The sequence below is a fragment of the Hemicordylus capensis genome, chromosome 12 (assembly GCF_027244095.1).
Source record: "Hemicordylus capensis ecotype Gifberg chromosome 12, rHemCap1.1.pri, whole genome shotgun sequence".
NCBI classification, from domain to species: Eukaryota; Metazoa; Chordata; class Lepidosauria; order Squamata; family Cordylidae; genus Hemicordylus; species Hemicordylus capensis.
In genome coordinates, this window is record NC_069668.1 from 6,035,656 (window position 1) to 6,059,677 (window position 24,022).

Sequence of the window (24,022 nt, forward strand, 5' to 3'; positions counted from 1 at the left end):
TAGTGTAGTGTAGAGGTTTGGATGTTGGACTAGGAACAGGGAGACCCAAGTTCAAATCCCCATTCAGCCATGAAACTCATTGGGTGTCTCTGGGCCAGTCACATCTTTCAGCCTAATCTACCTCACAGGGTTGTTGTAAGGATAAACATATGTACATTGCTTTGGGCTCCTTGGAGGAAGAGAGGAATAAAATAAATTACTCCCAGTGAAATGTATACAATGTTAACTTGAAACTGTCAATTTTCAAAAAACACCTGTGAACCCATATTTTCGCCCAAGCTTTCTCAGCTTCCTAAAAAAAATTTGGCGTTTAATCCCTGGTTTATTTTTAAATTGTTAAATTGTTTTAATTTTTTTTGTATATGTTTTTTACTGGTTTGATGCTATTGTAACCCGCCCAGAGACGAAAGTTTGGGGTGGTGTACAAATTTGATAAACACATAAAAAATAAAAATAAAACTTGTCCCATTAATTTCAATTAAGACTGCTTATGAGTCATTTAGTGTGGATGTGAGCCAGTAACTGGAGTAGCCGGACTCATAACTGTAACTGTAAAATTGGTGTGTCCATACACACACACATGCCGAAAGTCTCGAGGGTACCTGAGGTGAGGGTTTATGACAGAATGGGTATGCCTGGTCAAAACGTTTGGGGATCCCTGAGCTAAATAAACAAGTCTGGGCATCAACTATGCACCCACTCTGTGTCCAATACAGTGTTTTGCAATCTAGGAGGCCCTTGGGTGGCAAAAGAGGTGGCTGAAACCTCTTCCCAGAGTACAAGATACTCGTGAACGGCCACTGATGAAATATGTTGCATTGGACTTACTCCCTTCCCTGAGCCTCTGGGGCAAGCGATGGGCTACCTGTCCTTCCTGCAGTCCTAGCCATCCAAAGCAAGTCAGAATGCAAACGTTTCACACTGCTTCCAAGAGACTCGGGCATGCCCCAAAGGAAGAGAATCCCAAAGGGGCAGCCCCTTAAAAATGCCTCCACGCCCACCCCAGCCTCCCCACCTTGGTGCTCACGTGTCTAAGTTGCACAGCCGGGCTTCCCATCCTGCAGATGTTTGCCTCCAACCCCCATCATCCCTGGCTATTGGCCATGGTGGCTGGGGACTGTCTACTTATCCCATTTCTGTATGGCCTGATAGAGACTTCTCCAGGCGGTGTACAAAGTTAACACATAACCGTTAGAAGTCATAAACCGGGTCACACACATTCAAATTCAAATTTCTGTTTAAGGCCTGGCAAAAACAGTACGTCTCGAGGGTCTTCCTCCAAGCAAGCGGAGAAGGAGATGCTCTTATTTCAAGAGGGAGCATGTTCCAGAGCCCCGGGGCAGCCACAAAGAAGGCCCTGCCCCAAGTCGCCACCAACGAGGGCCCACGTTGTGCAGCTCTTTGGGTGGCAAATATTGTGCAGCTCTTTGGGTGGCCATAGACTGGACAGTGTCACACCTCTTTTACGGTCACTGCACTGGTTGCCTATTCACTTCCGGGTCCAATTCAAAGTCCTGGTTCCCACCTACAAAACCCTTATGGCCTTAGCACCTGTATATCTCCGGGATCACCTCTCTTGTATCCCGGCCTGTGAGGTCTTCTCAACTGGCCCTCCTCAGTGTCCCGGGCCCTGGTGGAGTGCATGGGGCCTGGGCCCATAGGAGGGCCTTCTCTGTGGCCACCCCTCTTCTCTGGAAGACTCTTCTCCCCCACCCCCAGATTCGTTCAGCCCTCTCTGTAGTTGCTCTTAAGGCCCTTCTTAAGACCTACCTGTTTCACCAGGCTTTTGCCCTTTATTTATTTATTTTGAATTGGTATTGGTATTGTTGTTCACCACCTAGAGTCTTTGAACAAGGTGGTATACAAGAAATTTATATATATATACATATACATATACATATACATATACATATACATATATATATATATATATATATACACACACACACACACACATATATATATATATATATATATATATATATATATATATATATATATATATGAGAGCGCCAGCATGGTGTAGTGGTTAGAGTGCTGGTCTAGGACCAGAGAGACCCGAGTTCAAATCCCCATCCATGAGACTTGCTGGCTGACTTTGAGCCACTCACTCCTCTCTCAGCCTAAGCTACTTTACAGGGTTGTTGTGAGGAGAAACTTATGTAGTACACTGCTCTGGGCTTCCTTTAAGGGAGAGCACGATATAAAATGTTATATATGAGAACCACCAAGAGCTTCCATGTACACAACATTCATGAGTCCCACTGTTCATTTACCTCCAGTATCCAGGAAATAGGCTCCGAAAAGAAGACTGAGCTTATAAAGTCAGCCTTTACATGGATACAAGATTAGAAAGTCAGAAGCTCAAAGTCCACATTCACCTCCTGTACCCATTTTCACCCTTTGCTAGAGAGATACGAGTTATCAGTTGGCACAGAAGAGACCAGGAAAGGTTTCGTCACCAGTGCCTTTCAGATTTTGTGCATATTAAATAGTATGGCAAAAAGGGAGGAGAGCCGGTCAGTGTGAGGAGAGCTGGTCTTGTGGTAGCAAGCATGAATTGGTCACTTTGCTAAGCAGGGTCCACCCTGGCTTGCATTTGAATGGGAGACTACATGTGTGAGCACTGTAAGATATTCCCCTTAGGGGATAGGGACGCTCTGGGAAGAATAACTGCATGCTTGCATGCAGAAGATCCCAAGTTCCCTCCCTGGCACCTCCAAGACAGGATGCCTCTGAGTACAAGTTGCAGGGGAGTAACAGCAGGAGAGAGGGCATGCCCTCAATTCCTGTTGTAGGCTTCCAGTGGCATCTGGTGGGCCACTGTGCAAAACAGGATGCTGGACTAGATGGGCCTTCTTGGGCCCAATCCAGCAGGGCTGTTCTTATGTTCTTAAGATAGGGCTGAGAGAGACTCCTGGCCTGCAACCTTGGAGAAGCCGCTGCCAGTCTGTGTAGACAATCCTGAGCTAGATGGACCAAGGGTCTGACTCAGTAAGTGGCAGTTTCCTGTGTTCCTAAAAGACATATCAAGAAATTCTGTGGAGCAACTGCTCAAAAGGCATCAGAGCAATGCTGGGGAAAGATTCCTTTTGTTGTTTGGAATGTGACTCCACATGACGCCGATGGATTGCCAAAGAATGCAATAACTTGAACTTTAACAGTGAAAAAGATCCAAGTTGAAAAAATGCATAGAACTTACCAAACTACCAAGAATACTTGATTAGTATTCCCCTTGGTAAGTAGCAGATAGTTTAAAAGCAGCCACCTATAAAGTTAGGAAGTCACTGGAAAGAAGGTTCAAAGAAAGCCGAAATCCGCTGCTGTGGAAGAGGGCCAATGACCCACTCTTCGCTTTTTGTCATCCAAGATGCTCCATAATCAGCTCATAAAAAAGAACATGGTTTTCACATCATGATCTTCCACTTCAGGGAAGTTTTTTGTTCTTGTCCAGAAAAGCAAAGGAGCCAGAGTATTTGAGAGAAGCATGGGAGAGAGCCATCCTGAACACGGCCCTTTCTAACATAAGAGCCATCTTTTTTATTTAAAATTTCTCTGTGTATACCGCCCTGAGCGATTTTTGGAAGGGCAATACAGAAATCGAATTAATAATATTAATAATGATGATGAAGAAGAAGAAGAAAGAAAAACAAGTCAAAATAATTGACATAGCAATACCAGGGGATAGCAGAATAGAATAGAAAAAATCACCAAATACAAAGATCTACAAATTGAAATTGAAAGGCTGTGGCAGAAAAAGACCAAAATAATCCCAGTGGTCATTGGCGCCCTGGGTGCAGTTCCAAAAGACCCTGAAGAGCACCTCAACACCACAGGGGCCACAGAAATCACCATCAGCCAATTACAAAAAGCAGCTTTATTGGGAACAGCCTATATTCTGTGACGATATCTATAACAATTGACAATAAAATTCAGCCATCCCAGGTCCTTGGGAAGGACTCGATGTCTGGATAAAACAAACCAGTCAATAACACCTGTCTGACTATGTAAACAACAACAATAATAGTAACACAATCTACGGAAATATCTCCTGTTCTCTTCTGCTCAACCTACAAGAGTGTGTGTCGCTTTTTAGAGCCCATCCAGGAGCTGGTTCCTGCCAGTGGCCTTTTACAAAGAGCGCACGATCCGACCTCCATTGTGAGCCTCTTCACATCTGCGTAGTAAGAAGCACTTCCCCATTTCTCTCTCATTCATCCCCGCAGCCTTCTTTCGAGGTTGGTTAGGCCAGGAGATGGGCTGGAGAGCTGTGACTCACATGCCTATGATTCAAGTCGGAGTGCATGCGTACACACACACACACACACACACACACACACACACACACACAGAGTCACACACACACACACACCACAAAGTTGTGCCCACAAACACCCAAGAGTCTCAAGCCCAAAATATTTGCATATACAAAGCTCCTTTACATATTCATGTAAGAAGCTGCCATATTATACCAAGTCCTCTCTAGCTCAGTGTAGTCAACCCTGGGGCTGCTGCACTTCAGTCCTCTAGAGTGGGCGTTCCCAACCCGGCGTCCTCCAGATGTTGTAGTTCTGCCACACCTGGAGGAGCCCTGCTCTGGATGTTTCTGGACTACAGCTCCCAGCTTCCCCAGCACCGTGGCCAGCAGTCAGGGATGGGGGTTGTAGTTCAACATCAGCAGAAGGACCTGAGCAGCACGTCCCTGGTCTGCACGGACTGATAGCGGCTCTCCAAGACGTTTCCCCAGCTCTACCTGGAGATACGAACACGTATACAACGAGTACTTATATACCGCTTTTCAGTCAAAGTTCCCAAAGTGGTTTACATACAGAAATTAATTAATTAATTAATTAATTAATTAATTGGCTGCCTGTCCCCAAAGGGCTCATAGTCTAAAAAAAAGAAAGAAAGAAAACCAACAACAACTGCCACGGGAGGGATGCTGTGCTGGGGATGGATAGGGCCAGTTGCTCTCCCCCTGCTAAAGAAAGAGAATCACCACTTTTAAAAGGTGCCGCTTTGCTCAGTGAGCAGGTGTTTTCCCCTTAACCTTAATGTTGCCAGGGATCAAAGCGGGGATCTTTTGCAATCTGCACGCAAAGCAGGAGAGCTGGTCTGGTGGTCGCAAGCATGACTTGCCCCCTTAGCTGAGCAGGGTCCGCTGCAGTTGCATTTGAATGGGAGACTAGAAGTGTGAGCACTGGAAGAGATTCCCCTCAGGGGATGGGGCTGCTCTGGGAACAGCACCTGCCCGCTTGCATGCAGAAGGTCCCAGGTTCCCTCCCTAGAAGCATCTCCAAATAGGGCAGGGAGAAACTCCTGCCTGTAACCTCGGAGAAGCCGCTACCAGGGTGGCTCAACGTTGGCCCTCCTGCAGATGTTGGCCTACAATTCCTATAATCCCTGGCTATTGGCCATTGTAGCTGAGGATTATGGAAGTTGTAGCTCAAAAACACCTGGCGGGGGGACTAAGGTGAGCAGGCCTGGTGTAGACAATACTCAGCTAGCTGGACCAAGGGTCTGACTCAGGAGAAGGCCCCTTCCTGTGTTCCAGGTGCTCTGCCACCGACATCCCCACGCCTTCTGGCAGTATTCTTTATTACTCACCTTTATTTGCTCACCTGCTACTAGGAACATAGGAAGTGGCCATATACCAGATCAAACCATTGAGCCATCTCATTCAGGATTGTCTACCCAGACTGGCAGCGGCGTCTCCAAGCTTGCCGGCAGGAATCCCTCTCAGCCCTCTCTTGGAGATGCTGCCAGGCTGCAGGTGCTCTTCCCAGAGCGGCTCCATCCCCTGAGGGGGATAGTTTACAGTGCTCACAGGTGGTCTCCTATTCAAATGCAAACCAGGGCAGGCCCTGCTTAGCTAAGAGGACAATGCCTGCTTGCTACCACACCAGACCAGTTCTCCTGCCAGCCCTTGCCAGAGGAGCACCTGAACCAACCATTTCCAGAATCCGGGCTCCCCACCCGTTATGCGAGCACACGCAACCCTAATTCTGTCCGCATGGCATGATCCTCAGCGCAGAATGCGTACCGCCTTGTTTATAAGCCGGCGAGGAGTAGGGAGGGCGGGACGCCACCCGGGGGGGGGGTGCCTATCAGCGCACACACTGGTGCTTCCCTAACAAGCTGCCAGCAATGGAGATGTCCTACTTTAAGCCCCACAGGGGAGGAATTACAATCCGCGCGCTCCCATTGTCGCTAGGGCCATGAGTCACTGTTGTGAGGCCATCACAAAAGAAAATTAATACCACGGCCGAGCATCGGCTACACAGCCAAGGAGGTAGTTTTCATACTGCATCTGGTAAATGGCCGGCTGTGGTTGAGATGCTACAGCCAATCCCCTGCCTTGGAAACAAATCCCCTTAAAGCCTATGGGGCAAAGCAGGGGAGGCTACTGAAGAAGCATTGCCCCAGGCTTATGTATGTATTTATTTATCACATTTTTATACCGCCTCTCTGACCGCAAGGCCTGACCGCAACCTGCTAACTAGGCAAAAAGGTGCCCTTTTAAAGTCTCTTAGATTTAGCAGGGGGAGAGCAACCGGCCTTATCCAGCCCCAGCACAGCATCCTTCCAGTGGCTGATGTTGGTGTCTACCTCATGATTCTCTTTCAGGGGGAGAGTAACTGGCCGTATCCACCCTCAGTACAGTACCTCCAGTGACTGTTGCTGGTGTCTATTTTATGTTTCTTTTTAGATTGTGAGCCCTTTGCGGATAAATAATCCATCTTATTTATTTGTTATTTCTCTGTGTAAACCGCCCTGAGCCATTTTCGGAAGGGTGGTGTAGAAATCGAATGAATGAATGAATGCATGAATGAATGAATCAATCTTATTAATTACTGCTTTCCCCATGTAAACCACTTTGGGAACTTTTGTCAAAAAGCGGTATATAAATATTCATTTTTTTTTAAAATGGTGATTCTCTTTTATTTAGCAGGGTGAGAGCAACCGGCCCTATCCACCCCCAGCACAGCATCCCTCCAGAGGCCGCTGCTGGTGTCTATCTTCCATTTCTCTTTGAATTGTGAACCCTTTGGGGACAGGGACTAATCTTATTTATTGTATTGCTTTTCTAGGTAAATCGCTTTGGAAGCTTTTGTTGAAAAGCGGTATATAAATATTTGTGGTGGTGGTTGTAGCAGAAACAGCCGCCGCCGCTGACATCTGCTGGCAGGATCATCCAAGCTTTCCCCTTCCGGGCCAAGCCAGGATCCATGAACAAGGGAGCAGACTGGCTGTCGGAAAACATCCCTGACTCTGCCCTGTTTGGTTTAGGGGAGATCTTGCAGAGAGAACGCCAGCAAATTCTGAGAAGCCTCTCAGTAACTGTGGACAAGCTTCCCTGCAGGACCGCCTGCCCGCCACAGCTGAACTCTCCTCCAACATCCAGCCACAAGGGAGGCCCAACTGGACTTGTGGGATATTCAAGCCGAACCACCTGGGATCTCACGCCATGCAAACCAACTGCACAGCCTCTGAATCTTGCACAAGGCCAGCCGATACTCTGTGGCAGACAAGCCAGGGGGGTGGGAAGGGCTCCGTGAAGGTAGAAAGGCTGGAAACCACAGCTTTAAATCAATTACTAAAAAGCCATGGTCTGGTGCCAAGAAATCCAACGCACCCCAGGGTCTGGAGCTACAGAAGCACCATGTCATGCTCCAAAGCAAAGCCAGAATCCAAGAAATGTCCACGTCGGTCTGGGAGTGTACAATTACGCCTTTTAAGGAGCCTACCATGCGCGCCACAACCTTCTATGAACACTCACTCCGTTCAGTCTCCTCCTTCGCACCCACAGAAGCACTAGCATTGCATTCTAATGGCCACCAGTTGTTTTCAATCAGAGAGAAGCAGCCTGGATCTGCAGGAATAGAAGCTCTTATTGCGCCGGGGGGCGGGGCGGGCAACCAAAAAGTGTTCCTGTCATGACACTGGGTCAATCTTAGCAAGTTTTGGCACAAGGCACACGGAAAAAACAGACGTCAGAAAAACCGGGCCAGGGAATCCAAGCTTAGTGAAAGCCACTTAAAACAACAACATGTACAGACGGCAAGTCCAAACATTTCCAGTGCAATCTGATGCATAAAGATACTCCAGTCAACCGGGAAGTGAGTTCTACTGTGCCCAAGGGGGTCTTTCGTGAGTTGAGCCACCTTAAAAAAAACCACACACACATTTACAGAAAAACAAGCCCTCTTCACATCATCAGGAAATTCACCGCAAAGAAACTGCTTATTAAGTGTGCAAACACTGTAGCATGCAAGAGGGTCTGCTACGCACCTCTGGATCTACATCAAAACAGAACTTCAGCTACAATCCTGCAAAGCACAGCAGTGCATGGTGGGAATTATTTATTATTTGTCATTGTCTGTCTTTGCATGGTGCTGAGGGACTGTCTAGAGCAGGCCTGCTCAACTTCAGCCCCACCCCCCGCACAGCTGTTTTTGGACTACAACTCCCATAATCCCCCAGCCACAGTGGCCAATAGCCAGGGGTTATGTGTGTTGTAGTCCAACATCTGCAGGAAGGCCAAAGTTGAGCAGCCCCAGTGTAGAGTATATAAAAGGTGTAACAGTAAAGTGAGTCGATGTCGACTCCTGGCGTCCACAGAGCCCTGTGGTTGTCTTTGGTAGAATACAGGAGGGGTTGGCCATTGCCTTCTCCCGCACAGGATGGGATGATGCCTTTCAGCATCTTCCTAGTTCGCTGCTGCCCAATAGAGGACCAGTGGGGATTCAAACTGGCAACCTCTGGCTTGCTAGTAATTTCCCTGCTGCGCCATTAGGTGATTTATATAAAAGTTGTAGAGGTGAATAAAATTATGCCTGGAGTACATAGAGTGGAAAGAGAGAAATCTCTCTCTCTCTCTCTCTCTCTCTCACACACACACACACACACACACACAGACACCCCAACTGGGTGTCACCCCATGAAACCAAAGGTCGGGAAATTTAGGACCCACAAAAGGAAGTCAATCTTCACACAGAGCATAATTAACTTATGGAATCCTCTGCCACAGATGTGGTGATGGCCACTAGCCTGAATGGCTTTAAAAGAAGCTTAGACAAAGTCACGGAGGACAGGTCTATCAATGGCTACTTTTCTGGTGGCTATAGCCACCTCCAGCCTCAGAAGCAAGATGTCGCTAAATAGCAGTTGCAGATGAGCAACAGCAGAAGAGAGGGCACACCCTCCCCTCTTGCCTGGGGGCTTCTCGGAGGCATCTGGTGGGAAACAGGATGCTGGACTAGATGGGCCTTGAGCCTGATCCAGCAGGGCTGTTCTTATGTAGAGTATTCAGCTTTAGCCGAAGCTTCACGCAGGCCCAACAAACAAGGTCCGGGGGCCGCACTGGGCTGATGGGATCTGCCACTGGCCCCAGGCCTTAGAAGGCAGAACACTACACTATATCATCACAAGCATCTAGAAGAGGAGTTGGCAACTCAAGGCACCTAAACCCAATGCGTGCCTATGGGTTGGTTACGGGGGGAAGTCAGAATGGAACAAGGGCATGAGATAACAAGATGGGGTCAAGATTTGGGATGAAGAGCTTGGGCCCACCATCCCACCCGCCACACCCGAAATCTTCAGGAAAACAAGTTGACAACTAGCTTCTCCATCTACTAAATGCAGTTCAGCTGGAAAACTGAACTACAGTTTTCCAGCAGAACTACTCCCGGAAAACTGTTGCCTAACTCCTTTTGAATGTGCTAACCGGGAAACTGGGAAGAAGTCCATTGAAACAAGCACTGGGCACGGCCAACAGCTGCTTTTCACTAGGCCTCGTCTGGAATGGGTCCAGAGGGCAGATATTCCCGACCACCTATGAGGTCATAAAAACCATAAGTCTTCTGCATTATGGATTGTGAGGCAAAACCAGTGGGAACGGGTGGGGTGCACTGGACTTCTCCGCCATACAGTGATAAGCCGGCACTTGCCGTTTTGGGTTGGTCTTGGTCGGCAAGCCCAAATTTTTAACCTTGTTTTAAAATTTTAAATTGTTGCAGCAGTTTTAACCTTTTCATTCTGCTGCAATTTATTTATTATTTATTTCCCGACTGCATTTCTAGACCGCCCCATCCAATGGCTCCAGGCGATTTAAAAAAATAAAATAAAATAAAATAAAAAAAACAATTTTTTTAAAAAATTAAAACCAACACCACTTAAAACACACACTGCTTATAACAATATAAAAACTTTAACTCAATTGAAAGCCATTGAAAAACCAATTACTTAGAAGCAATTTTAAAACCCTGGAAGGCCAGGCCAAACAAGTATGTTTTAAGGGCTCTCTTGAAGGCCAACCACGGGCCTAAATTATGGCTCTCTGCCAGGAGTGCATTCCATAGGCCAGGAGCAGCTACAGAGAAGGCCCAGTTATGAGTCACCACCAGATGACCCAGTGGTAACTAGAGACAGACCACTCCAGATGACCTCAGGGTGTGATGGGGATCATACAAAAGAAGGCACTCTTTAAAGTAGCCCAGACCTAAGCCATTCAGGACTTTAAAGGTAATAAAAGGCAAATCAAAGGTATTTCGCCCAGAAACATATCAGCAACCAGTGCAACTGTTTTAAGACAGGCATAATACGGTCTCTCCGGGTCACCCCCATCTGGCTGCCGCATTTTGAACCAACCGAAGTTTCCGAACTACCTACAAAGGCAGCCCCACGTAGAGCGCATTGCAGTAGTCAAGCTGGAAGGTTACAAGCTGATGTACTACTGTTTTGAGATCATTCTTTTCAAGAAATGGACGCAGCTGTCAAATCAGCCGAAGCTGATGGAAAGTGCTCCTGGCAATAGCCTCCATCTAAGATACCAGGGTGAGGCCTGGAGGCACTCCCAAGCTGTATTAGACTGTTTTACGGTAAAACGCCCAGAGATGGAAGTTTGGGGCAGCATAAAGATGAAGTGTGCCGTCAAGTTGATTTCGACTCCTGGTGCCCACAGAGCCCGGTGGTTTTCTTCATACAAATATGTTAAATAAAATGGTGGTCTTTTGTACCCCCAGTCGGATCCCTGTTCTGAACACCTCTACCAAGCAGTAAAAGCCTCCCATCTTCCTTTTCCATGGGGGAGAGAGGTGCAAGATTTCCCCATCTGATGGAGGCACCTGGAGTGGAATCCACAGCGGAGCAACAGAACAGGAAAGCCACCCCTCCTCCAAGAGAGGAGCCAATTCCATTGCTCGACCCAGGCACACCAAATGCAATGGTTGAGCAGAGGAATGGCCGCACAGCTGGGGGCTGTTGGCCCAGTCCTACCCTCTCAAGATGCTCCCAGCACCTGACCAATAGAACACCCCAAACCTCCCCATCTTCCTCTCAACCGGGGAGCTGGAGAAAGGGGGCAGGGACGGCTTACACAACCTTGGCTCATCAGAACAGAGGAAGCTGCCATGTACTGAGCCAGACCCTAGGTTCACCTAGCTCAGTAATGTCTACACCAAGCCTGCTCAACTTTGCCCCCCCCAGACACTGTTTTTGGACTACAACTCCCATAATCCCTAGCCACAGTGGCCAAAAGCCAGGGATTATGGGAGTTGTAGGCCAACAGCTGCATGAGGGCCAATACTGAGCAGGACTGGTCTACACAGACTGGCAGTGGCTTCTCCAAGGTTGCAGGCAGGAGTCTCTCTCCGCCCTATCTTGGAGATGCTGCCAGGGAGGGAACTTGGAACCTAGATGCTCTTCCCAGAACGGCTCCATCCCCTGAGGGGAATCTCTTCCAGTGATGTTCACACTTCTCATCTCCCTTTCATATGCAACCAGGGCGGACCCTGCTTTGCTAAGGGGACAAGTCATGCTTGCTCCCACCAGACCAGCTCTCCTCCCAGCAGCCCACGCCACAGGGAGGGAAAGTGTGGCGTCCTGGCATGCCAGCAAATACCCACAGAGGAATCGGCCATCTAGAACAGATAAAATATCCTAATACAAGAGGATGAGCAGATGAACAATCCTGGGAGAGTCTACAACTGCAAGCAAGACTGAATATATTGTTAGAAACCATATAGGAAGCTGCCTTATACCGAGTCAAACCACTAGTCTATCTAGCTCAGGACTGTCTACACTGACTGGCAGCAGCTCTCCACAATTTCAGGCAGGGGTCTTTCCCAGGCCTACCTGCAGAGGCTGCCAGGGAGTGAACCTGGCACCTTCGGCATGCGAAGAATAGCACCATCCCCTACAAGGAAAATGCCTTATACAGAGTCAGACCCCTGGTTCATCTAGTCCTGTAGCGCCTGCTCTGACTGGCAGCAGCTCCTCGGGGTTTCAGAGAGGATGTCTTCTACCTGAAGATACCGGGGACTGAATCTGGGAACTTCTGTATGCAAAGGAGATGCTCAACCACTGAGCTACGGCCCTACCCCCCAATTCAAGTAACTCACAGAAGACAGTGCTTGCATGTCGTCACCCACTCAAATACAAACCAAGGAAGACCCTGCTTAGCTGAGGGGACAATTCATGCTTGCTGCCAAGAGACCAGCTCTCCTTCACACTCCCTCCCCTTCAGAGTGAATGAACAGGGCTCTAGTCATATTTGCAGCTCCACAAAACCCTGGACACCGTCAAGTGTGCGCATGCTTGCGTTACATAGTCATTGACATCCCTCCTGGATTTGGTATTTGGTATTTTCCGCTCTGCCAGCTGTCTGGTTCTGCACAGGATGCAAACTGGCCCCGACCCCTCAAACCGCAGCCCAGGAAGGGGCGCCCCTCTCCGGCATTCCCGACACCCCCACTTCAGGCGGGCCACGGGCCACAAAGCTTCAGCAGAGACTCCTGTGCGCCTGCTGCCCTATGCTCGGAGACAGCCAAGGCCCAAAATAGGCCGGCGGGTCTAAGTTACAGTTTGGCTCAACAGTGACAGGAGACGCTCCGTGCCAGTTACGGCCGAGGTAACTCACAGGGCAAAAGGAGGAAGCGGCCGACACACCACCAGAAGGTGCAACCGTCGGTTCCGTCAGCAGGCTCTTCTTAAAGGCCTCTGTCCGAGCACAGCTGGTGGCAACAGCGCCCATGTGGCACTACGGTGCTTCCCAAATGCATCTGTTCAGTTCGTATGCAAGTGTGGTATAGAGAGGATGTGCGAAATACATCAAGGAATCGTAGCTGAAGACCACTCCAGTGCCGACGCGGCTGTTGCATAAGACTGGGAGATCCCTTCCTATGGAAGGGCTCAACGTATGGAGCCCGAAGACGCTGATGCCGACAGAACAGCTGCAATGGTTTCAAGTCAACTGGCTCCACAGCAACCACTTCCCCTCTTCATTGTGTTCACAGGGTCTACACCACACCAGCTGGCTCTGAGACTCAGCTGTGACTTGGGATGTTCCGGTTCAGGTCACTCTTGCTGGGGGCTGGCTGGGGACAACACTAACTCCCCTCCACTGGAGGATGGCCTTCAAGCAGGGCAGCACAACATTGGCCGTCCAGCTGTTGGACTACAAACCCCATCACCCCTAGCCACAGGGGTCAATAGTCAGGGGTGATGGGAGTCGGAGTCCAACATCTGCAGGAGGGCCGACGTTGAGCAGCCTTTGTTTCCTGAGAGGTCTGTGAAGTGCTTTGAATGTTTTAGAGTACTACAAGGAATGTTCTTGTTATCGCCTGTGAGAGAAAGAGTGAGAAGGTTCTCCTAAGAGGAAGGAGGACCTCCAGTCTGGCCAAAGCACATCGCCTTTTAGAGTACAGAGGACAGGAACATAGGAAGCTGCTATATACGGAGTCAGACCCTTGGTCGATCTAGCTCAGTATTGTCTTCACAGACTGGTAGCGGCTTCTCCAAGGGTGCAGGCAGGAGTCTCTCTCAGCCCGATCTTGGAGAGGCTGCCAGGGAGAGAACTTGGAACCTAGATGCTCTTCCCAGAGTGGCTCCATTATCCCCTGAAGGGGAATATCTTCCAGTGCTCACACTTCTAGTCTCCCTTTCATAGGCAACCAGGGTGGACCCTGCTTAGCTCAGGGGACAAGTCATGCTTGCTAGCACAAGACCAGCTCTGGTTACTCTTGGATCGTTACTCTTTATTTTGAAAAATAATCCAGTCATAAGAACGTAAGACCAGCCCTGCTGGATCAGGCCCAAGGCCTATCTAGTCCAGCATCCTGCTCCCCACAGTGGCCCACCAGATGCCCCTGAGGAGTCCACAGGCAAGGGAGAAAGGCATGCCCTCTCTCCTGCTGCTGTGGCTCCCTCAACTGGGATTGAGAGGCATCGTGCCTCTGAAACTGGAGATGGCCTACAGCTGCCAGACTAGTAGCCACTGATAGACCTGTCCTCTGTGAATTTGTCTAAGCCCCTTGCAAAGCCACCCAAGCTTGGTGGCCATCACCACATCCCATGGCAAAGAATTCCATAGATTAATGATGTGCTGTGTGAAAAAGGACTTCCTCTTGTCGGTTCTAAATTTCCCGACCTTCCGTTTCATAGGATGTCAAAATTTAAGCACTTTCAAGTCCAATGGGGATTTTAATGGGAAAAATCTAAGCACTCTCACTGAAATCAGATTTGTTTATAAAGTGTGTTTCTTGTAAAACACTCAAAGCTACATGCAAACTTTTAAAACTCACTACCGTTTAGCATCAGAAGCAATGAAACCAATTTTTTTAAAAAAAATTCTTATCTAGTGCGATCTCTACGTTTTGCCTAACCAGTTTGCAGGTTTCTGTCATGTTTTACATATAAAATGAAATGCAAGCAGGCATGACCACCAAGAGCCACAGTGCACGGCTGTTCTGAGTTGTTGGAGCGATGGGTCTAGTTAATTCCGATAACGGACAAGACTCTGGCATGATAACTAGTTACACAGCGCTCAAGTATCTGGAGGCTAATTTCTTACAAGGACAAGCAACATTCAGCCACCCGAGACTGAACAGCTGCCCTACGCTGACAGGGAACCCGTTGCAACTCATTCGTGAGGAGGACTGGCGATTGCAATTATCCCCTATGAATGTGGAATTCCCAGTAAGTACAGATCATAAGTCCATGTTGATTAAGTCCTTGTTGGGGCGAAGGATGTAGCTCAGAGGGAGAGGATCTGCTTGGCATGCAGAAGGTCCCAGGTTCAATCCCTGGCAACATCTCCAAGTAGGGCTGGGAGAGACTCCTGCCTAAAACCTCAGAGAGCCGTTGCCAGTCACTGTAGACCAGAAATTGTCAACGTTGGGTGTTCAGATGTTATTGGACTTCAGTTCCCATAATCTCCAACCCCAGTGGCCTTTAGTTGGGGATTATGGGAGTTGAAGTCCAGGAACATTTGGGGGCCCAACGTTGAGAATCCCTGGTGTAGATGATACTGAGCTAGATGGACCAATGGTCTACTACTACTGCTCCAGATGTTTATACCCTGCTTTCCACCAGGTGCTCCAAGCGGTTTACACAGAACAAACCAAATGTTCCCCCACCCCCAAAAGCTCACAATCTAAGCAACAGCTTGAGAAATGCTGTGCTGGGCTTGGAAAGGGACAGTTGCTCTCCCCCTGCTCCATACGAGAGCATCATCATTGACTCAGTGTCACGCAGCTTCTTCCACAAACACTTTCCGCCCCGATCCTATGCAGAGCTGCTTGGGAGCAAGCCCCACTGAACAAGAGTCGGCTTTGTACATTCAGTGCTCAGAAGTAGAAAACGGAAGAAAGGGATGGCCAGCTCAACAATCCCGCAATCCCACCTTGAGAGGCCTTCCAGGGGAAAAAGGCGGTGTTTTTCTGCCCTGGCAAAGGCAGGAGGGGAGCAAGGCATATATTTCAGAGCAGCGAGTTCTGAGGAGCAGGTACCACCGCTACGAAAAGGCTCGCTCCACACCCTCAGTTCTGAAAGACGTCAAAACCTGAAGTCTGAATCATGTGCCCCGTTTACCAGGCACTCTTGAAGTACACATTTGAGTATATCAAAAGATGAAACGAAGTGTAATTTGGCGCTCGCCTATCACAAGGAATCACTGCTCCCTGGTGACTGACTATTCCCACTACTGTAGCAGAGGAGACTCAGGCAGGGAGACGGAGCAATGCATTCAGCTGCTACAGGAGCACCGTTTGGCTCAGAGTAGCTACGCACACGTCCTCCAGAGGAGAGGAGAGCTGGGCTTGAGGCAGCAAGCATGACCTGTCCCCTTAGCTAAGCAGGGTCCACCCTGGTTGCATATGGAGGGGAGACTTGATGTGTGAGCACTGCAAGAGATTCCCCTCAAGGGATAATGGGGCCGCTCTGGGAAGAGCAGAAGGTTCCAAGTTCCCTCCCTGGCAGCATCTCCAAGATAGGGCTGGGAGAGATCCCTGCCTGCAACCTTGGAGAAGCTGCTGCCAGTCTGGGTAGACAATACTGAGTTAGACAGACCAAGGGTCTGACTCAGTATATGGCAGCTTCCTATGGTCCTATGTTCCAGGACTGGTGTGGAGACAGGGAGAACCATACATGCCGCTTTCAGACCAGCAGCCTGTTTAGCCCAGGGCAACGCTAACAACCTAGAAGCAGGGAAGAGACAGCCAAATAGGCAATGGTCAGCACGACCAGCGCCAAGTTGGTAAGGAAGGGATGGCACCAACACCCACCTACTCACAGCTGATCAAACAGTACAACTTCTCTCTTTACTCTTCCTGTCCACAGACAATGCGAGAGGAGAGCTGGTCTTGTGGGAGCAAGCATGACTTGTCCCCTTAGCTAAGCAGGGTCCGCCCTGGTTGCATATGAAAGGGAGACGATATGTGAGCAATGTAAGTTATTCCCCTCAGGGGATGGAGCTGCTCTGGGAAAAGCAGAAGGTTCCAAGTTCCCTCCCTGGCAGCCTCTCCAAGATAAGGCTGAGAGATACTCCTGCCTGAAACCCTGAAGAAGCCACTGCCAGTCTGTGCAGACAATACTGAGCTAGATAGACCAAGGGTCTGACTCAGTATCTGGCAGCTTCCTATGTTCCTAAGATGTGATCTAAGGAGCCAGCCAGTGCCTTGCAAGTGTTGAAGGTGTTTCGGTGCCTTCCTTCTGCGATCATTTCAAGACGAGGAGACTACCTGCTCTGCATGAACAAGGTCCTAGGTTCTATCCCTGGCAGCGTCTCCAGGTAGGGCTGGGGAAGACCCATCTGAAACCCTGGATAGCAGCTGGCCGGTCAGTATGGACAGCCTCAAGCTAGATGAACCAAGGGCTATGCCTATGTAAGCTTTGTCTGGTAGGACAGCATTATCACTGTACTGCAGATAACAGGCTGAAATTCTGTTTACGATACTTGTACTGTTTTTCCACTCAAGGGTCCCTGAAGTGGGGTGGGGGGATTAAGGCTATCTAGGGAGCCCCATGGCCAAGTCAAGATCTGAACGGGAGACCTCCACTCCTAGAAACTCCATTACACCAGCTCTAGAAGAGAGGAAACCATGCAAGGGGCAAGATCTTCTATGTAGACTAATTACATAGACAACATTGAGAAACATCCAAAAAGCACACTGGGCTAGATGTCCAGTCAACAAGACAGGGAGGGAGAAAGAGAGAGAGAACGAACACACTTTCCCAAGCCGATGGCTTACAAGGCAAGGAAGATGGAAGACAAAATAACCCACACCTCAAAATCATGTTATCCACATGAACCCATTGATAGCAATGGGATTCGAGTTCCAAGTGCCCACATCAGGTTCCGCAATACAGCTTTAACCGCAGTGCTTTCTGCCAAGACTAGAGCAACTACTCCGAGGTTTAGGCACATAGGAAGCGACCTTACCCTGAGTCAGACCCCTGGTTGCATATGAAAGGGAGATTGTCTACACTGACCGGCAGCCAGGGTGGATTTGATTTAAATCATCACGATTTAAATCACTAGCAGGGTGGATAAAAATCAAAAAAATCCGATTTAAATCAAAAAAATCGGATTTTTTTGATTTAAATCGGATTTTTTTATTTAAATCAGATTTTTTTGATTTAAATCGGATTTTTTTAATTTTTATCCACCCTGCTAGTGATTTAAATCGTGATTTAAATCGTGATTTAAATCAGTTTGATTTAAATCAAATCCACCCTGCTGGCAGCAGCTCTCCAAGGTTTCAGCCAGGAGTCTCTCGCAGCCCTATTTGGAGATGCTGCCAGGGAGGGAACCTGGGACCTTCTGCATGCCAAGCAGAGGGTCTTCCACTAAGCTCTGGCCTCACCCCTGAAGGGGAACATCTCACAGAGATCACATGCAGTCGTCCATCCAAGTGCAAACCAAGGCAGACCCGGCTTTGCCAAGGGGGAAATTCATGCTCGCTACTGCATTCAGTGTATAACCCCTTTCCAGACCGTCCCCCTTGCTGCCAGTCTGTCAAGGCCTGCTTTTGCCCTTCCTCCTGTGCTCGTTTAGAGGTTTGATTCAAGGACAAAGGTGAACACTCTATCACCCAGCTGGCGTTTTAACACAAACACACACATACACATTTAGCTCTTCATTTCTCCTCCCGCCGCAGGTCTGATGCAGCAAGAGAGTTTCGGAACAAATCATTTCTGAAAATCCAGTTCACTTCCACTCAGTTCAGGAACAAATCAGAACGAAGAGTTTCAGAAGAATACTGTCGTTTCAGAACAAAATCCTGATCTCCAAATGTAGCACGGCTTACCCAGACAGGCCACTGCATTCCTGCAGCATGGCCACAGTCTTATCCATTCAACACAAACACTGCCCACCAATTTTCCAAATGCATAAGACTAGAGAAGCCTTCTGAGAGGGAAGCAAAGCAGTCTCAGACTTGCAACATTTCTTCAAAAAAAAGCACAGCCCGACCACACACACATAAATGCAACCACCACCATGTCCAATCTGGAACGAAGGCCATTTTTCACAGGCCCTGAAAGCATAACTATTACACGGACTTCACTATTTATATAGCATTATTTATATAGGACTTGATTATTTATATTTATATGCCAGTGGCATTTTGCAGAGTAACATAAGCAGAAGACAAGCCCCTGCCCCAAGGAGCTTACAGTATACATTTTCTGAACACAGAGGAGGGAGAGAAGAGGATAATGCAGGCTGATGCAGTTATAGGTACTTTATCACTCTATAAAACCAAGCTATCACAGGCAGCAAGCCAGCAACTAGTCAGAAAACGAAATGTCAAGTTTGAAGAAGGATACCACCTCATGAAGTGTCTGGGGCCTATTTGTCTGTGCCTCACCTGCCAGATCATGATGAATTAAGTCCGCGAAACTGGGGTCATCGCCCCACCAGAATATCCACAGTTCCCGACGGCCAGGCCTCTGGTCTCTCCGCCACACACTCAGGACATCGGCCTTCAGACAACGACTGTAGCTGCTCAGAATGGGGTCTTCTTCCGTCACAGGAAAGAGAATTGGGGCAGATGTTGGACCTTGCCATACGTAGCGTTTCCATTTAATCCCCGTTAAATCGGCCTGAGGAGAGAATGCAGCAGAAATTAGGTTAAAAAGAACTGGATGATCTGTCTCTGGATGATCACTTCAGTATTTACAAAATCTAGGGATTTCTAGTCACTTTCACAGCAAGATTTCCTTCCACCCCACTGAAATTGCAAAGACTAGAATAAGCTTTTTTTTTTAAAAGAGGAAAAACAAGATAAATGTCTTGACAAGCTTGACAGCTATGGCTGGGAGCCATAAATAAATGCAATTTACGTTACTGGCATGAAACTGAACAGAATTCCATCCTGCAATGTTAAAGAACTATACAATCGCAGCTTGTTTCCAACTATCCTATTGTTTTTTATATCCTGTTGAACATACTCAGAGTCTGCTACCGTATTCCTGGAAGTTCACTTCCAGGCTATCTGCAGAGTCTGATATACAAGTGCAAATATATCCCAATAACTAGGGACAGCAAAGATGCAGTAAAGTCTAATAATGCGAAAGGCAGAAATACTGATGGAAATACTCTTTGACTGAAGAGAAACATGGACCAAAAATATCAAGCAAATGTGTTTTAAGTCAGCTTTCAGCAGTTCTATTTTTATTTATCAAATATATTAAGCAGTTTACAAATACCTCTCTAGGTAGTGTACGCTGTTTAAAAAACTATGCTATACTGTACTATATGAGCTTTACTACCATAAAAACTTGCCCAACGTGTGTTCCCTGCTCCAGCCCACCAACCTCCAAAAGATGGCCAAGTCACTTAAAATAAGGTTGCTTGATAAGTCACACCAAGCCACCAGTCAAGTCAGTTCGTCTCCCTCTCTCAATAACAATTTGCTTTACTTGATGTCTCTGAAGCAGCAATGATCCCCTTAAGTGAGAATTATCATCACCACCACCACTGCCAGGAAAATGCTTTTTAAAATTATCAAGCTTCCAGAACTGGAGCCATCACAAGGTATAAGGGCCGCAGCCGGAGCTGGCAAAGGGTTGGACTTCCCTAGGGCGATCTTTTCACTCCGTCCTCAACTTCCTTGCCTCTTCTATAATATATGTAGAGAAAAAAGACTCTCCTGATGCACTGAATTCCAGCAAGGAAGCTTCCACTACTCTGTCAAGTGACAGCATTTGCAACAGTTGGGTGCTCTTGGAGGGGAGGGGATGAGGAGAGAGAGAGAGAACTTATTATGCCTTAAACACACAGAGGCCGGCATGGAAAGCAACCTGTAATCCTGCAGTTATGCACAGATTGTTCCGATTCCTTATAGCCAACTATGCATCAACGCAGCCGTTTTGGCACAGATTTTATTTCCAGGGTTAAACACACACACCCAGCTGTTCAATCTGCTCCCAATTTTCATAGAAAGAAATCTGGGGCGGGTGTGTGTGTTCAACTAAATCCCCTGGTCAACAAATTCAACTGGATCCCAGCAGAATTAAGATTTAACTAGACTAGATGCCATGGCAGTACAAAGACAAGGTTACAAAACGGTGGCCGGGGAGGAGAGGGGGTCATCAGTGCATCCCCCTTTCCTCTTACACCAAATATAGCCTCCAGATGTGGGTCACCCTGCAGGTTCCTCGCCCCCTGCAAGGGACCAAAAGGGCCCTTTGGCCTCCAATGCAAGGACAGCGACACTTTTAGGCAACTGGGGTGCAAGGAGAGAAAAAGAGGCAGGCAAAGTTGGTTTGTCAGGGGAAGAGAGCACAGAGAGAGACAGACAGACAGACACTGAGCTAAGCAGAACTGGGTTAATACAAGACACAAGAAGTCACTTTACTGACTAAGGAGGGGTGGGCGGGGGGGGGAGGAAGGGAAGAGAGAGAAGAATCTGGGAGAAAATGAAAGTTGGGTGAATTATGGGGAAGAAAAACAAAGAGGAAGGGGTGATGAGGGCGACGGAGGGAGAGGTGCTGAGAAAGCAGGGTGGCTCTGAAGCCAAGGGCCTTGGAGGAGGAGAGGGGGCAAGGCAGAGAGCTTGGGCGATTCCTGGCAAGGCCTTCTCCAGAGGACTCCTCCAGCATAAGCAATGCTAAAAATGGCTGCTTCCATTCCTTCCTCCCTCCCCCACTTTCCTCGCCTATTCCCTCCCCAGGCGATCTGGTCTCCCTTCTCCCACCCCCCCTTCCTTGCTGGGTTATCTCTGGTGATCTGCTCCCCACCCCAACCTCCTTGCACAAAGAGAGAGAGAGAGAGAGAGAAGAAGTGGTCACTCACCAGACAGAAGAGATTGGAGTGGCAGTCTTCTAGGCTGGCCCCGTTCGGTACGAAGCAGGAACTCATCCTCACAAGCACAACCCACACGCCATTATCCCAGAGTCTCCGACAAGAAAGAAAAGAGACAGACAGAGCAAGCAAGAGAGAGAGAGAGAGAAGAGGTGCTGAGAAAGAAGGGTGGAGGAAGGGAGGGAGACAACCCAGAGGGAGAGAGGCCTTTTTGTGAAGCACACACACGTTCTGCAGGGGGCTGGGAAAGAGATCTGAAGGGGCCTCCAGCACACAACCAAGAAAAGGGGAAGCGAGGGAATAAATAATCCAGGGAGGAGGGGAGGGAGGAAGGGAGAGAGGGAAGAGGATCTGAGAGAGTGTGGAAGGGAATCTGCGCCCGGAGAGATCAGTTTCCCAGCCTCTGGGCGGGCCGGGTGCAGAAATTGATCCCACTTGGCACCAGGGAGGAGGAAGGCTGGGGTGCTTAATCCAGAGGGATTACAGGATGGGGGGGAAGAGAGAGATTCACAATCTTCAGCCAGACAACGGGAGAGATCGGTAATCCAGTGACTGGTGGGTGGGAAGTAATCCAGGGATCTCTTTTCGCCTCGCTTTGCAGGAGTCCAGAGTCAGGCGGGGAGAGAAGGCGCTGTGCAGTCGTCCCTTCCCAGCCCCTGCGTAGTTCCAAGGGGGCGGACAGGGGTGGGGGGCAGATGCCAAAGGTTGTCCTCCTCTTCCTCCTGCTGGCGAGCTCTCCCCAAAAACAAAAGCCTACGGAACTGCAGCCACTTGAAGCCAAGGCAACTTTCCGATTCCCCAGAAGCCGAGCCGGGTTCTGCTCCAAAACAGGTCGCTCTCCTGGACCCGGGCAACCCCCTCCCTCCCCGAAGACGATATTTCTTATTCTTTTCCCAGCTGCGAGGAGGCAGTCCTTTTAAGATGGGCTTGCAGAAGTTTCCTCCCGAGCTCCGGACAGCCTCCCTGTAAAATCCTCCACACGGGAGCGGAATGAAATCCGGATTGGGTGCGTTTCCTTGTCCCTCGGGAGGCTGGCTTCTTCCAAAAGCGATAGCGAAAACAGAAAAGAGTTGCGGCTTGTTTTTGGTTTTTCTTTCACCGGGAGGACGATCTCTTCTGCTGGGGGGATTTTAAGGCTTCTTCTTCCTCCTTCTCCCCTCCCCCAAAAAGATATGACACAAAACTTGGCCAAGACCTGAACTTCAGCAGCACCCAAAACACTCTTCCTCTCCCCGCTTTGCACTGCAGATGGGGCAACCCCCTTTTTTACTCCCCAAGACACCCCCCCAATAAATAACTAAACTCCCCAGCCCTTCTCCCACTTGGCTGCTGACCCCGCAATGAGACTCTAGAGGGGGCAGAATAGCCGGGAGGGTGCAAGGCGCGTGCGGGGGGGGGGGTAATCTGCACCTTCCTCTCCTCTCCCCCTCCTCAAAATAACTATCCCCACAACTCCGCAGCTCCTTGGTTTACTTCAGTGGGGGGCACAGAAAACACCCCTTGAAAAAGCTCCCCACACTTTGGCACACACACACCCTGCTTCTTTCTTTCTTTCTTTCCTCAAAAGGAGGTTCTTCTTTTGCGGAGGACTACCTACCCTCCCCCCCAAAAGGAACAGATCCCCCCCTTACTTTAAAAAATAAAAGAAAGGGATATCTGCGAGGTGTGTGGGAAATATATAAAAAGATAGAGATTAAAAGGGGTCTCCTCTCCTCCTCCGGGGGGGCGGGCAAGACCCTGGGGCTGCGCGCGGCTCCCTTTCCTGCTGGGGAGGGGGGCACCCCTCCTCGGCCCCCTGGCAGGGCAAAGGCCCGAGAGCGGCGGCTGCGCGGGGGAGGCCCGAGGGAGCCCCTTCGCTCCGACTTCCCCGGCGGCGGCCTCAGCGGTGCCTCTGGCGGCGGCTGCCCAACCGCGGCATCCTGGCGCCGGACTCCTCCTCCTCTTGCTGCTCGAGCCTCAGCGGGCCTCCCGCCTCATCCCGTCGCCGCCCCCACCCTAAGAGCCCCGTCGGCCTCGTCGCCTCCGCGGAGCCCTCTTCGCCCCCCTAATGGGTCCGCTAATGGCGGCAGCGGCGGCGCAGCAGCAGCTAAGGGAGGCAGGCGACGCCTCTCTCTCTCCCCCCCTCAGCAGCACCCGCGACTCTGATTGGCCGCCCTCCGCCCCACGGATTGGACGCGGCGGCGTCACGTGGCGGACCACCCCGGCGGCGGCTGGTCCAGTCAGCGGTTTGGGTGACGGAGATGGTGGCGAGGGGGCGGGAGGAGGAGGGAAGAGATAATAGGGGAAGGGATTGGACGGAAGCGAGGGAGCGAGGGAGGGAGGGAGGGGAACAGGGCCCCTGTCCTGCCGCTAGGGGCGCCAGAGAGCCCATGGAGGAGAGAGGGAGGAGCAAGGAGGGAAGCGGAGCGACCGGCCCGGGCCGGAGAGGGGTGGCCG

At 49.5% G+C, this 24,022-nt stretch overlaps 1 protein-coding gene across 6 annotated transcripts in view; it reads right to left on the reverse strand.

Annotated features, from left to right (window-relative positions):
- Positions 1-22,057, reverse strand: part of MED13 (mediator complex subunit 13) — a 127,537-nt gene extending 105,480 nt beyond the window's left edge. For 5 of the 6 annotated variants that reach the window (XM_053275155.1, XM_053275156.1, XM_053275154.1 and 2 more), the window contains exons 1-2: positions 21,578-21,781; positions 19,149-19,383 (exon numbers count right to left, since the gene is read on the reverse strand). In XM_053275155.1, coding sequence (XP_053131130.1) covers positions 19,149-19,383; positions 21,578-21,643 — 301 coding nt within the window. In that variant the 5' untranslated portion in view covers positions 21,644-21,781. Of the gene's footprint in view, positions 1-19,148; positions 19,384-21,577 lie in introns of all 6 variants that reach the window. The other variant, XM_053275157.1, reaches the window with a different exon arrangement.
- Positions 22,058-24,022: the final 1,965 nt, after the last annotated feature.